Genomic DNA, 14,455 nt, shown 5'->3' on the forward strand with positions numbered 1-14,455 from the left:
TGGATTGGAGTGGGCTGATAAGACGGGAGAAGGGGATGGGGTGGATTGGGAGGTCAGCTGTTGGAAACGGATGGAGAGAAGTGAGCTCGAGGGAGGGAGGGAAAGGAGTGCGCCCAGGAACACGTGATGGCTGGGTCTGGCGGTGCTGGGTCATGGCGTGGCTCACATGGCAGCGGTGCATGTCTGCTTGTTATGTCACTACATGCCGCCTTTTTTCCCCCCTCCCCCCCCCTTTTTTTTTTTTCTTGCCTTAGGGGGTGTGATAGCTTACATCAGCTCTTCAAGCTCGGCATCTAGCCCAGCCTCATGTCACAGCGAGAGCTCAGACAGCGGTTTCCAGTCGTCCTCATCGCCTGTACCATCTTCTCCGAACAGCTCCTCCTCGGAAAGCGGCTGCAATGGTCGGAGCAGCGAGGGCTCTGACGGGGCACCCAAGAGCGATCGGCTCGAGGAGACTATTAAAACAAACCAGTCGAGTGTCGCTGGTTTGACAAAAGGCCATAATGGAGTCACAAGTATGTTTGGTGCTGGTTCCCGAAACCACCGTTTTTCCCTTGTATATTCCAACGGCATATGTTACAACCAGGTTTTCTGTGTGGCTTCCTTTGAAGGCGCATAGCAAAGCCTCCATTTTTATCTTTTTGCGTGATATGTATGTTAATACATACGGTATTGCCATACAGATGCTGATAGATGGAGGTCCTATTGCTGCTAACTTCAAACGGTCCATAAATACAGTCCAGCTTTATTTCAGATTTTCACTAGTGAAAACTGATCTTAATAAAAATCAAATGCTTGTATAAAAAGATGCAGTGAAGTAACGGTAACAGTAATCAGAAATTGCCTTCAGGAGTATTTATGGAGCTGTCTTGCAAATCTAGTTTCTCTGTTTTTTCATACTCCCTGCCCCTGCCCTTTCACCTTCCCTCCCCCCACATTTCTTTGAGGAACGGTAAATTACCAAAACTTTCTATGATGTTTACATAGCTGTATCTGGGACCTTTGTCTTTTTTTATTGCACGTCTTAATTTGTGGATGTAAAAACCAAAGTACTCATAAGCTGGAACTAAAGGATAGCCTGTTAAAATGTATTTAACAATCTAGCTCCAGCTATTTGTTTCCCACTTTTTTTTTTTGTAATCAGAGAAGATCAGCGATGAAGAACTATATTTGAGCAGTTTTGGAAGGGCAGGTATCAAACTGAGTACTGGAATGAGTGCTTCAACAAACACTCAGCTGGAATTTAGACTGGTCTTTTGAAGGCTGAATTCTTTTGTTGGCAGAATTGTTTTATCAATTTGAATTGTTAAGAAGCTAGAATAAGTATCTAACAGTTCTACCTTTAAAATAAAAAAGGAAAAAAACAACAACTTTTAAGTGTCTCTACCCTAAGTTCTTAGTAAGAACCTTTACTTCCTCTTAAAAATCTGCTAGGTTTTTGGTATCAGTGCAGAGGTTCCTGAGGATGAAACCTGATGTAAACTGTTTAGATGGATAGATAGATAACACTTTTAGCTCAGTACTAGCTCTGTTTATAGGAAAAAACAAAACAAAACAAACAACCCAGAAATTTTGTGATTTGGTTCTTTTTCAAAACCTTAAAAAAAAAAAAAGTTTTAGTTCCTCTTTATAAATGAAACCCAAATGTCAAATACGTTACTTTTCTGGTAGAATATGGTTCTGTGGGAGTATTTCCAGCTGTCTTTCTTGCTCACTGTTAAGGTAACTTTGTGGTAACTGAAGTCCCTGGTAAAATTCCCATTGGCTTCAGTGAAACCAATGTTAGATCAGCACTTAAGACTTGCAAAAAGTCTTTATTGATGAGCTGAAATAAAATAGGTGGGGGAAAAACTTAAAAACCTAAACCATGAGCATATTTACAGGGCTGAGAAGGTACTTTCAAGTTTGAGCGTGCAAGCATGCCAATCTGGATATGTGCTCAAATAAGTAGTCTTTACATATGTAGATGTGGCTGAGTTACCAGTCCTAAATTATTATCAAATAGGTAGAGTGTATGGCTTGTTTACAATATATAATAAAATTAAATGTCCTTTAATATTTCTGTTTTTAAGAAAAGATGTTTATTCTCTGTTGGGGAACCTGTAGCCTTTATATGGGTTTACTTGTCCTGATGGAAAAACAGATTGAGCCTAAACTTTTGTGGCATAGTTAACTAAATGGTCTTTCTAAAAGTGTGTAAATGTAAGCAGACTTTCTGTTTCTACAGTCGAGTACAATGCTACTGTGACTGAAAGTCCAGTGAATACGTGCTTTCTCCCTATTCTGTTGAGTGCTTCATGTTTGACTTTTTTTTTTTCTTTTTTTTTTTTTTCCCACCCCCCTCCCTTGCACTGGTACCTTCTCAACTATTCAGGGGTTTAGTACATTCTTGTTGTCTGTTCCTCTGCTGTATTTTTTTTTGTGTACTGAACTGACCTGACATATTTCGCTTTTTAGTGCAGGTTTTAAAAGGTGGAAACATGTATCCTTGACTTCTCTGTTCTGATTCTAGAATTTAATGGCATGGTTCTTCTTTGCAAAGTCTGTGGAGATGTTGCTTCAGGATTTCATTACGGTGTTCATGCCTGTGAGGGCTGCAAGGTGAGCTATATTTCCGCTTATCTACCTGCTGGTGGAATGTTCTAGTTCTCCCCACAAGGGAAAAGGGGCGATACTGCTGAAAAAACTGCTTCTCTGTTAAAAATAAAATCTGATAAATTTCAGACAGAGTATAAGTTGTAAGAAAAGGCAAACCACTTAGCAATACACAACATTTTCCAAACCCTGCAGTATTTTCTGTTCTCGCCCCTTGTCCAATCCTGCCTGACCTGGAGTGCAGGGCAGAGAAGAACAACTGGAGACAGAGGTGGTAAGGACCATGTCACGCAAGACATGTGAATGTTAATTGCATTAAGAGATAGTGGGTGTGAGTTGTCACCTGGGCTGGGACACAGAACAAAACAGCTTTGGAAAAGCAATTCTTTAACACGGGGAAAGCCTGAACTGTGTGCTTGCATGTTCGCACATCAGTAGATCTGTATTTTCTGGTATTGTAACACTGCAAATTTTACATTCTGTGAAGGAGTTTATCACCTTCAGTGTTATGTGAAAGAACCACCTTTGAAGGTCATATGGTACAACAGGATGGTTTTGGTGCCAAACTATGGAGGTTGAAGTCAAGAGATCCGTTTTTGACTTTCACCTTTGCACTTGATGTCATAGGAGATTGAGGGCATATCTTATAAACGGTCAGTACAGTGATAGAGGTAATACTGGAGATATTTTGCTCTTAGGTGCTGACTATGCAGGGAACACCTTAGCATCCTCTATAGTTAGAAATCGTAACTAGTTTGCGTTATGCGCAGATCACACGTGAAGGGGAAGTAAGTCATGAAGAATAGCAAGTTCTTTAAAATCACTTGGGGCTGATGGCTCTGAAGCAGCTGATGAGATACAGTGAGGTTTTTGGTGCTGCGGAGAGGTGAATCTTGGCAGGAGGATTTGACATGTGCTGTAATAATAGTTGTGGGGGTTGTTTGTTTGTTTACAGGGTTTTTTCAGAAGAAGCATTCAGCAAAACATCCAGTATAAGAAGTGCTTGAAGAATAACAACTGCTCTATAATGAGAATGAATAGGAACAGATGCCAGCAGTGTCGTTTCAAAAAATGCCTGTCTGTTGGGATGTCAAGAGATGGTATGTTCCTCTACTGAGCAGTGGTCCTCTGAGAGGGAATCTGCTGCCCACCTCAAAATTGACTGCTAAGAGCCTTATCGGCAGAACACACATCCAGCCCTATTGTCAGGGACAGGTTCCCTGTCCGAGAGCATTTAGATCAGCTTACCTTCTCGCTCTGTGACTCTCCTGAACTGGTAACTTAATACTGGCCGCAGAGCTGTCCTCCCATCTCTGGAGGCTAATACAGCGGGATGTGCTGCAGTGGTCTGTTAGGGGGATGGTTGTAACAAGAGTCTTGATTTTTGTTTTAATGAGTTAATATTTGTAGCTGTATCCTGCCTGTGTCTGAACAAGACTTTTTTCATTTTTTTTTTTATTTGTTACTGTTGCTTTTTCAACAAAAGGGAATTTTGTCCAAACTGATAGCCTTAGAGTAATTATTTATAGAGCCTGAAGACTTAGGCTTGGGTGCATGACATGAGCATATATCTGCCCTTCTTTTTTTTTTCTTTTTCTTTCTTTTCTTGGAGGGAGGGGGAAGGCAAGGAGGAAAGGGTAATGTTGAGCTGTGTCTGTGACCACCTTGTTGGCTATCAACTCCTTGTGACTTTTTTAAAATTTAATGCCGAAATTGTAGTTCATTAGTCTGCTGCAATTTACACACTGTCGTGAACCAGAACTCTTCCTTCTGTTTCACTTTTTAATTTTCTCTGGGTGTTTATTTCACAAGAACTAGGAATCTTGGGCTGTTAATAATTTAGTGGGTGGAGTGTTAAAACTTATTTCAAATAATTGTTCTGAGTTCTTGTCGTGCATAGGAGTTATTTCATCCCCTAGGCGCTTGTTTGTGCGTAAGGTTGCACCTGCTTTAATGAAAGAGATTTAGTTACATTAATGATGGACTACTGCATGAACATAATTACATCAGTCGAAACTGGTTATAAGCCCTTGTAAGGCTGTGGTTGGACAGGATGGTAAAGGCAGTTGTAGATTCTCTAGGACAGGGTCAAAAGTGCTGCAGCCCCAATGATGCCCATCCCCTTGCCAGCAGAAAATGTCCTTGTCAAAGCAAAGTTATCAGGAATTTTTGCCAAGGTAAGCTTCATTCAGCATTGATTCTCTTAACTGTTTTGGCGAGTTGTATAATTGGTCCATGAGGAGCTGTCTTGTAGGACTTGTATTCAAATATGATACGAACTGTGTTTAAATTCAGCTAATTGCCAGCTCACAAAGTTATACTGATTTAATTGATCCAATCTTACAGCCTGACACTTAATTAATTAACACAACTGTGTGCATAGTCCATAGCCAGGTTCGTAGCAAAAGGGGAAAAGGCTTTAGAGATTGTGTGCTTTAGAGTTGCCTTCTCTCTGTATGTAAACAGCACACATTTCGTATCTCATGCCTGTCCTATGCCCAGGAAGCTCCTTGACTTCAGTGGTTAATGCTCCTGTTGTAGTGTTGGTGAGAGCAGTTAAAGTCTTCCCTTAAAAGGCAAGATTTTTGGTTGGGTTGTGTATTCTGTGTGTGTGCATGCTAACACTTTCAGGATTGACTTTTTTTTTTTTTTTTTTTTTTAATCTCCTTCCCACCACTTTTGGTTTCTCTGCCTTGGTAGCTGTTCGATTTGGCCGTATTCCCAAACGTGAAAAACAGAGGATGCTGATTGAAATGCAGAGTGCCATGAAAACCATGATGAACAGTCAGTTCAGCGGTCACTTACCCAATGAAGCATTAACAGAACATCAAGATCAAGCACCTCAAGAAGACCTTTCGTCCAAGCCCAAACAAGAGCGGGAAACCATAAAAAGCCCTTCTCCCACTCCTAGTGCTGACATGGCTAAGGAAGAAGTGATTGGTATGGTCACTAGGGCCCACAAAGACACTTTCATGTACAACCAAGAACAGTCCCAAAACCCAGCAGAGATGATGCAGTCCCAGAGTGGGGAGAGAGTGTCAAAGAACACTGAGCAGTACATCTTGAGCAGCGAGCACTGTGTTAGTGGGCTTGGTGGCCCTCAATACCCTGAAAGTGAGCAGCACCTCGGTGGACAGTATAAAGGGAGAAGCGCAATGCATTACCCAAGTGGGCACGCCATGTGTTTCACAAACGGCCACTGTATGAACTTCACCAGTGGTTATACTCAGCGACTGTGTGATAGGATCCCAGAAGATGGCTTTTCTCCAAACAAGAATACCGCTTACTCTTGCAGCACTGGAGGAAGAATGCATCTGGTATATTGATATCAATTGTTTGATTTGACTTGGTGAAGGGCTTAGTGATGGGGGTGATGCAGGTGGGCCTCTTTAGTCAGTGAAGCTGCGCACAATAGGCACAACTGCTGAAACTTACAATAGCGACACAAGTTTGGTGGCACAAATGGTGATGGAGGAGAATAATGGCTCAAGTTGTGTGGAGGATTTGAAATCGTACAAGTTGATGGGGTTTCTTGACTCGGTTTTTAGCAAACTGAAAGTAGACTAATGTCAAAGAGCACTGGTTGAAGAAAACTCATGGGTTTCTTAACTGGCTTGACTTAAAAATGAAAATAGATGTTAGGAGTTTATAGATTCCCGTCTTCACTCAATCTTCTTGAAGACATCACTTTAAAATAATCTACACTGTCAGATGTGTTGTATTTTTCTTGAAGGTATTCAGAGCAAATTTCTGGGGTGAAAGCTCGGGCCTAGGATTTTAAGCCAGTCTGCACACCTTGCTAGCGTGTTGTAAAATCTCTCTTGCTGGGTAGGCTGGGTTGGTTTTTTTGGAGGGGGGGGATTGTTTTGTTTTAATGGGGATAAGCTAATTCTGTTACAGGCAGTGTAAAATACAGGCTCAATGGGACCCACAGGCCATGCATCCTTCTCCCCTAGAACATCTTCAGGTCTGAACAGAGGCAGGAGGAAGATGCACAGCTAAACCACTTGAGAGAAGTTCAGGGTCTTTTCTGTAGTACTCACACAAGTGAGGCTCTTAACACACTTCTGGGTACCTTAGATGACTTTGCTAGAGCATTTTCTCACTGAATTTTTAACAAGGATGCTTCCTGTTTTCTTGCATATGGGTTTGTGTTTTTTTTTTTCCTTTCCTTAACAGGTCCCCCCCGTTTGCCTTGCACCTGCTGTTTCTCTGCCATTCAGGCAACTAGTTCTGTAAGCCCCTTAAAATAGATTGTCCTTCTCTTTATCACTGGAACCGCCTGGGATGAGAGAACATAACATCCTCGTTCTCATCCTGTGCTCCTGTTGAGAAGCACGAGCCCCTGACCTTTCTGAAGTACTCGAGCTGCCGGTGTTTGTCTTCCTCCTAGTTTGTAAAGATTCTTTGCAGGTTCTTGAAGGCCTCTGAAAGTCTCCACACAGTGAAGGCTGTTTGTTTTGATACTGTATTTAAAAAAATTTTTTTTTCTTTGTTTGTTTTTTTTTTTCTTCTTTGGCTCCAGTGTATGTGGACCGTGACATCCCTAGCAGGCTCTGACCTTAATTGCAGACTCTGGGCACTGCACCATGGCAAGCAATAATCATTCCCAACCTTTCTTCCTTGCAGGGAAAGTATGTGGAGTCACTGCAACGGCATTCTTGGCACTCCTGAGAAGCAGAGATTAAACCTGTCAGTATGGGCAGGCAGGGAGTGGCGCAGCCTGCAGAAGCCCAACCAGTCTGTGTGACCTGTGCATAGCAGCTGCAGGGAGGTTTAACACAGCTGATGATGAGGAAAGAAAACCGAATCCAACAGAGCACTGCAGCCCCCACACCCCCCCCGCCCATCCCTGACATGAAAAAAACAGAAAACTCAATGACAGTGGATCTGACCAAAATGAGTCAGTAGCAGTGAGGGAGTGTAATTAGGCTCTGAAGCAGTATGGAGACAGATGTTCAGGGGTTTGGTTTTTTACTCAATACCCCTCCAGCCAGAAAAGCAGAACAGGTCATTCCTGAAGAGGTTCCTCTGCGAGTGACTGTACAAGCTGGCAACTGCTCCCATAGGAACCCTGTCAGAGTTTGGGGAGTGTCTGGGTGACTCTTAGTCATATGGTTTACTTTTAGGTAGCCCTGCGAGGAGCAGGGAGTTAGACTCAATGATCCTTATGGACCACTTCCAACTTGAGATTTTCTGTGATTCTATGAGTCTTGGGCAGAGGTCTCTCAAAACAGCTTAGGCATAATATACAGGGTCGGGGAGGAAGTGGCAGTTTCCCCTTGGGACCGAGTGCCTGGAGGGTTAGGGTAAACCATCATAGGATGAGACGTTGCGGTGTCCAAATCAGAATGGCGTGCTGAACCAGACAGTCTTTATCTTCAGAGTACTGAATTTTTAATAATACCTGCGTTAAACCATTGCAATATTATGAACAGAGCAGTGGTTAGTGTCTGCTGTGCTGCTGTGTGCCCAGACCTTTCGTTTTGCCAAAATTTTTTATGATTTTTAGTTTGCAGAGAAGGTCTTCTTGTATCCCACAAGTAATCATTTGGGCATTGTCCTCAGACGTACAAATGATGTTGTGATTCACAATGAGAAATCTGCATTTCCATTCCTTGTCTTTTGGGGGGCAGGAAAAGGGAAGAGCTTTCTGCATACTGACTGTCCAGTTAGTAACTGATATTTGGAGGAAAAAAAAATACAGAAATGTACATTTAACTGTCTCCATCTTGTTTTCCCTAGCTGTTGCCAAATACACACAAACACACACACACACACACACACGTGTGTGTGTGTCTGTTGAATATATCCTTATAATGGATCTTGTGACCTTCCACACTAAGAATTGCTAGGCAATTATCAGATTCAAGATCCCTGCAAAAGCAGCATTTCTCTGAGCAACTACTGATCTATTTCACTGTTTTCTCTTTGCTTTGCTGACATTATGTAGGATTACACACACTGTTTAGTATACTTGTGAGGCATACTTAAAGGAATTCCTGTCCTTAATGATGACAGGTGAAATGAATATTAAAAGGTTTAAACTTCATTAAAAGATGTAAATTTTAGAAAGCAGAACTGAAAGTATCTCAGAGCGTCTGGTTGGGTTTTACAGAGGGAATTTACTGGCAGTCAGCCTTGACTGATAAGTCTGATCTCATTGCAATGGATTCAGACTTTCCTACAAAAAAATCACTGTATGTTTGTATAAATGAAAAAGCGTTTTGTCATCTTGCAACTGAGCAAAATTGTGATACCAGTTCCTTGGTCCTCCTTCAGTGATAGAAATAAAAGCAAACGTGTAGGAGAGGAAGGTTATCCTGGTACTGAGGGTGTAAACCTGTGACTTGGGAAACCAAGGCTCTGTTCCTTGCTCTGGTGTTGATGTGTTTGTCACCTTGGCTGAATCTCTTGAGGTGTCTGCAAAACAAGAAAGATATATGAGAATGAATGTAGTAGTGAGTGTGAGATTACAATCAATCAATTGTGAAATCGTGATTAATTGTGAGATTACAGGGGCAGTACAAGTAAGAGAAATCCAGATGTCAGTCATGAGTACATCAGGGAAGAATAGCATAACCTGGGTTCTCTCAGGTCTTTTGCTACAAACAATGGGTTTCCAAGGTCAGCAAATTTAGAAACAGACCGTTAATGGACCGCAATGGGTTTTTTATTGTTTTTTTGTTTTAAAGAGAGGGAGAGAAATCCAGTTGCTTTGGGACTTGACTGAGCAATACTGATCCTTTTTCTCTATGCGCCATTATTGCAAAGTTTTCTTGAAGAATAAACCAGCTTCTTTTAAGTATTTGTCAGTATCTGGAGTTATATCTTTAACAGTTGTTTTCTGTGTATGTTTTGTAAACATCAGGTCTGCCCAATGAGTAAGACTCCCCACGTGGACCCAAACAAGTCTGGCCATGAAGTCTGGGAAGAGTTTTCCCTGAGTTTTACCCCTGCGGTGAAGGAAGTGGTGGAATTTGCCAAGCGCATCCCGGGTTTCCGAGATCTCTCCCAACATGACCAGGTTAATCTTCTGAAGGCTGGGACCTTTGAGGTGAGACCACTGTGTGTATGTAGCGGACCTGACAAGCTGTGCATCAGTCTGATCCCCCATTGAGAATAAAAATAAATAGAACTGGGTTATATCAGGCAAAACTAGCTTGTCTGTGGATGCTAGCTCTGAGCTTTCCTTAAGCTGATGGTGTCCAGTGCTTCTGTTTGGTCAAGTTGTGGTGAGCTGTCTCTCTTCCAAGTAGCTCAAAAGTGCTCAGCCCTTTTACCCTTTCCTCTTCCCTGGGCGTTAATAAAAGACTAATGAGGAGATTCTTGGTTTTGTATAGCAGCAGTTACTTTGATAGCTACTTTTACTTAGCCTGGAGAGAAGCAGACTGCATCTGAAAGGGTGGCTAGTTTAGAAAGCTATCTATTGAGTTACGAGTTTTGTAGACAAATGTGTTTATTGTTCTGTATGTCCTTCCTTCTGCCACTGCACTCCCTGCCAAAGCCAGAGCATCCATCCTGATCAGTTACCGCTAGCCTTTGGTGGCACCTGGGGGTTGCTGAAGCCTCTGTCTCCAATGCAGTAACACTGATAACTAGCTGTACTGCTGTAGCTGTGTGGATACTGTGTACCAGCTGCAGCCTGATTCATTCTAAACTAATCCCACCAGGTCCTCACGGTTAATTTCACCCACTTACAAGTATGACATACATGTGAATTAGTGGTGTTAAATTCAGAATGATACCAGAGAGCTTGGTGCTGTTTTAGAATTAGTGACCTTCACCAGGGGACCTTTACTTAAGGTTTTAGTTGCTCTTCTGGACTCTTGCGGTCTCCAATAGACACATACGTTTTACAAGTACTCAAATGTGAAGTTTCAACATAGAGGACCAGAAGAGCTGAAGTCCCAAGTATTCGATGTTACTGTGCTTTTTTGGGAGGGCAGGGTTGGTGATGCTTTTGCTCTTGTTCACTTGATTTATTCTTTCAAAGAGGGATACTGGATTTCATATTTACCTGCACTGAAGACATTTCTCGTGTAACGTGTTGGGTCTTTTGTCTGCATTTATACAGCCCAGTTCTAAAATGGATAATTGTTGGGTTGGAAGGTTCAAGTCATACTGGAAGACTCGGTGTCTGGAGTGTGTCAGTTTCTTTGTTTCTTCCATTTTGCTGTCATGTATTTTTTTGCTGTTAGACTTATTCTTGACCTTTTAATATTAATCTATAACTACTGTAGCTAAGGGCTTGTCTCTTCACTTCTTCAGCTGCAGCCTCTTACGTTGCTCTTCACATTACACACACATGTTGGTTCCTTCCTCTGCAAAGTGGTATACTATCCAGTGCCCTCAAGGAGGGTAGAAAATCAGGCTTGAACTGTGCCTGTAACGTAAAGCCAAACCTTTGTGTTTTGCAAGTAAAATATTTTGTCTTGGCCTTTCTTCACCTCAAGCTTTTCTCAAGCCTCATTCCTATGCCTTTTTGCCAGTTACAAGCACTGCTGATAAGAAGGTTTCTATATCCAGGGAAATTAATAATAATGTGTATAGCTGCATGCTTATCCCTATTCACTTGTAAATAAGAAACATTAATGATTTCTGTTAGTGAGCTGGTACCTGCAGTTAAAGGCCTCTGTGGCATCTTAACAACAGAAAAAGACCCCCAAAAAATAATGCTGCAGAGCAGTGGGGGGAAAAAAAATAATCAGGATTAATGAAACGATTGCAATTGAGGCAAAAGGTATCTCGAAAGCCTGGTGCATACAATGTCATTTCTGTCTTCTGGGTAACTAAACTAGGATATCCCAACGTCTTTGTGTTAATAGAAGAACCTCAGTGAAAGTACTGCCTCTGAGCCTGTTTTGGCCCCCTTGGGTACCAGTGTGTGGCTGTCTTGGCACTGTGCTTACCAGCAGTCTGTATTCGAGGAGTGCTTGTTAGTTTGGGGCTAAGAAGATGCATGGAGACAATATTGGTGCAGAAGCAGCATAGCTATATATCTTCACGCATATGTAAGCTGAAAAGCCCTCTTAGAACTGGGAGTACTGGGGAGCTCAGTATATCGTGGTGGCGTTTGCATGGCTTTGTATGGGAGCCAGCTCAGAAACAGCAGTGAGCATAAAATAAGGAACTCAACTGGATTTGAGCTGGTCCTCCCCCACCTCCACAAGCTGCCACTCCAAACGTAGTTGATGGCAGAGCTAACAAGCTCCTTGGGTCTATTGGGGTAGTGACTCAATTTCTCCACATACTCACGAACTTGGTAATTCATCTGCAGGTGGTGGGGAAGTCAGCAAGCACTTGCTTGTGTGGAAGTCTTTGTGTGCTTCTATTGCTATGGTCAGGTGATAGAATTGATCAGGTATATCCTGAACATGCACAAATAGGAGTCTGGCTTAAAGTGAAACAGGATGAATCAATCATGTGCTGCACCGTAGTCTAAACTGTTCCTTTGGTTGGAATGGTGACATTGAAATCTATGGGCAAGGTCTTTGCCTTAGTATAAATCACCACAGCTTCATGAGCTTCGGTTTTGAGTACTGGCGTTAATAGTGGTTGCTCATTATTTAAAGTCCATGTTTGTAAAGCCCAGTTCTGTAAGGGGAATACCATTTTGAACTGGAGAGTTGTTGAGTACCTGGTGGGTCCCCGCTAATGCACAAGTTCAGCTTTGCCTGCCTACCCTTTGTCTCCTTTTGTTGTATTCGGAGGGTTTCTGCACTCGGTAGTTAATGTCATCAAAGGACATATAGCTTAGGTGACAAAGGTGAACAATATATAGTGCTCATGCGTCCATCAGGATTGCTGCATGTCATTTGGCTGTTGCAGTTTAGGAACAGGTCATGTAATGCGCATGAATGGTGTTTGAATTCTCAAACATTTTCTTTTTTTTTTTTTTTTGAACCGTCCTTTTTTTAAGCTTGTCGAAGGCACTAGTCTTTGCTGAAAACCTGGTTCTCCTCTTATCTGTAGTAAACATTTAAATTAATGCAGTTATGTAGGGTAAGTGAGAAGAGATGACTGTCACACCAAGCGATTACAGCAAGTCTGAAGTTTTAACCAGTGCCAGTTGGTTCATTTTCTCCAAATAAGAAGGCTGTTGTGTGCAACTTAAACCTTGAAAATGCAAATAAGGTTGTTGAACATGAGCAAATGAAACTTTACAAGCCATTCCAGAGGGAAACATTTCACAATACGACTGAGAAACCACAAGAGAAATTTCAGCCCAGAGGGGTAAGTTCAGCACATGTCAACTGTTCCAGCCCAGGTGCTTATACCAAAGGGGTATTCCCAGCTGCAGCTACAGACCAGGTGCCGTTTCAAGCCCTGCTTCCCCATCCTTTTGAAGGCCGTACATGTGGCTCCTTTCTACCAGAGCTCATTAACATTGCTGTGGGAGCAGTGATGCGGCATGGTACTTTCCCAAAGAACGCCTAGAGGGCCAGATCATCAGGTGGTGTAAATCAGCACTGTTTCAACGGAGCTGCTCCAGTTTACGCCAAGCGAGAATCTGGTTCAATACCTTCATTTCGCTCCTCATAAGTGTGGCCAAGAAAACATTTCTCTTTAATGCTCTGTATGCCTTTGGCTGTGCAGTGGCTTAAGCAAGTTGTCCTACTGGCGTATTTATGAATGGCATTGTCTTTGTGGCTCAGGCTGTCTTGAGGCTTCAGTTTTAATTTTTCTTCCTTTCGTGTGCTATAGCCCCTCCCCTGCATCCACTCGCTAATTTTTTCACTTATTTCTTTCTCTCAGACTACTGGGCCAGAGCTTGCACTGTTCTTTACAGCTCAATAGCATGTTGACGGTTTCTGTATCTAATGCTTGTACAGCGGTTAATGAGACAGTTTGAATGATGTTAAAAGGCTTAATTTTTTCTTTGGCTTCCCTAGAAATCCACCTGTATTTATCTGGTTTTGTTGTTCTTTTTTTCTTTCACTAGGTTTTAATGGTACGGTTTGCATCTTTGTTTGATGCAAAGGAACGTACCGTCACCTTCCTGAGTGGAAAGAAGTACAGCGTGGATGACTTGCATTCAATGGGAGCTGGTGATCTGCTCAACTCAATGTTTGAATTCAGTGAGAAACTAAATGCCCTGCAACTTAGTGATGAGGAAATGAGTTTGTTTACAGCGGTTGTCCTGGTATCTGCTGGTAAGGAGAGAAAGTTAACTTACACCTTGGCCAAATTTTTTAATACAGCTCTCTGTTAAAAGACTTCTGTAAAATGTATACCCTGTTATTTCACATCTAAGTGCAGTTTAGTGGGTTTTAAGATACTAGCAGCCTGTAATTTACTTTTTTACATATCTGCTCTTTCTAATATTGCCTTTTGGAAAAATATGGCAATAGGCTTATATTTTCCTGCTGCTTTCTGTAGAATGCAAAAATACATCTCATAGCTGCCCGGTGGCTGTTTAGAAGCTCTTTGTCTGACTCATCTAAGTTTCACAGGACAGCATCAGTGAAATTACTCCTGACTTGCACAGCCTAACTCTTGGGATAAGGTGGTATTTTTACTTCCAAGTATCGTCACTGAAGTCTATTGCGTATCTTCCTTAAGTCTAAATCCAAGTTTGATCTCTGCCTATGTCAGCAAGAAAGCCCTATTCATCTGCATCGTGACTTCTTACCGCTAAAGGTCTGCCAATCCACTAACATCTTCACCGGCCTCGTATCTTGTTTCAGTCCCTGGATATACAGAACACCCTGGCCCAGATTCAAAGAAGGATTAAGCACCTACTTCTGTAGTATTATCTAAAGCCTCAAATTAGGCACATTAGCTCTGCATATAATGCCTGGAACACAAGATGCAGAATCCCTCCTCGCTGGGTAAGGAGCTCTCTAGAGGTAGCTGG

At 42.2% G+C, this 14,455-nt stretch overlaps 1 protein-coding gene across 1 annotated transcript in view; it reads left to right on the plus strand.

The window, feature by feature from the left end:
• Nucleotides 1-253: 253 nt before the first annotated feature.
• Nucleotides 254-14,455, plus strand: part of NR1D2 (nuclear receptor subfamily 1, group D, member 2) — a 19,490-nt gene continuing 5,288 nt past the window's right edge. The window contains 7 exon segments of the mRNA XM_009888938.1: nucleotides 254-396; nucleotides 398-515; nucleotides 2,513-2,601; nucleotides 3,551-3,695; nucleotides 5,296-5,912; nucleotides 9,467-9,652; nucleotides 13,541-13,751. Of these exon segments, the coding sequence (XP_009887240.1) occupies nucleotides 307-396; nucleotides 398-515; nucleotides 2,513-2,601; nucleotides 3,551-3,695; nucleotides 5,296-5,912; nucleotides 9,467-9,652; nucleotides 13,541-13,751 (1,456 nt within the window). The 5' untranslated portion in view covers nucleotides 254-306.

Source organism: Charadrius vociferus, unplaced genomic scaffold, assembly GCF_000708025.1.
Source record: "Charadrius vociferus isolate BGI_N301 unplaced genomic scaffold, ASM70802v2 scaffold217, whole genome shotgun sequence".
In the NCBI taxonomy this organism is placed as follows: domain Eukaryota; kingdom Metazoa; phylum Chordata; class Aves; order Charadriiformes; family Charadriidae; genus Charadrius; species Charadrius vociferus.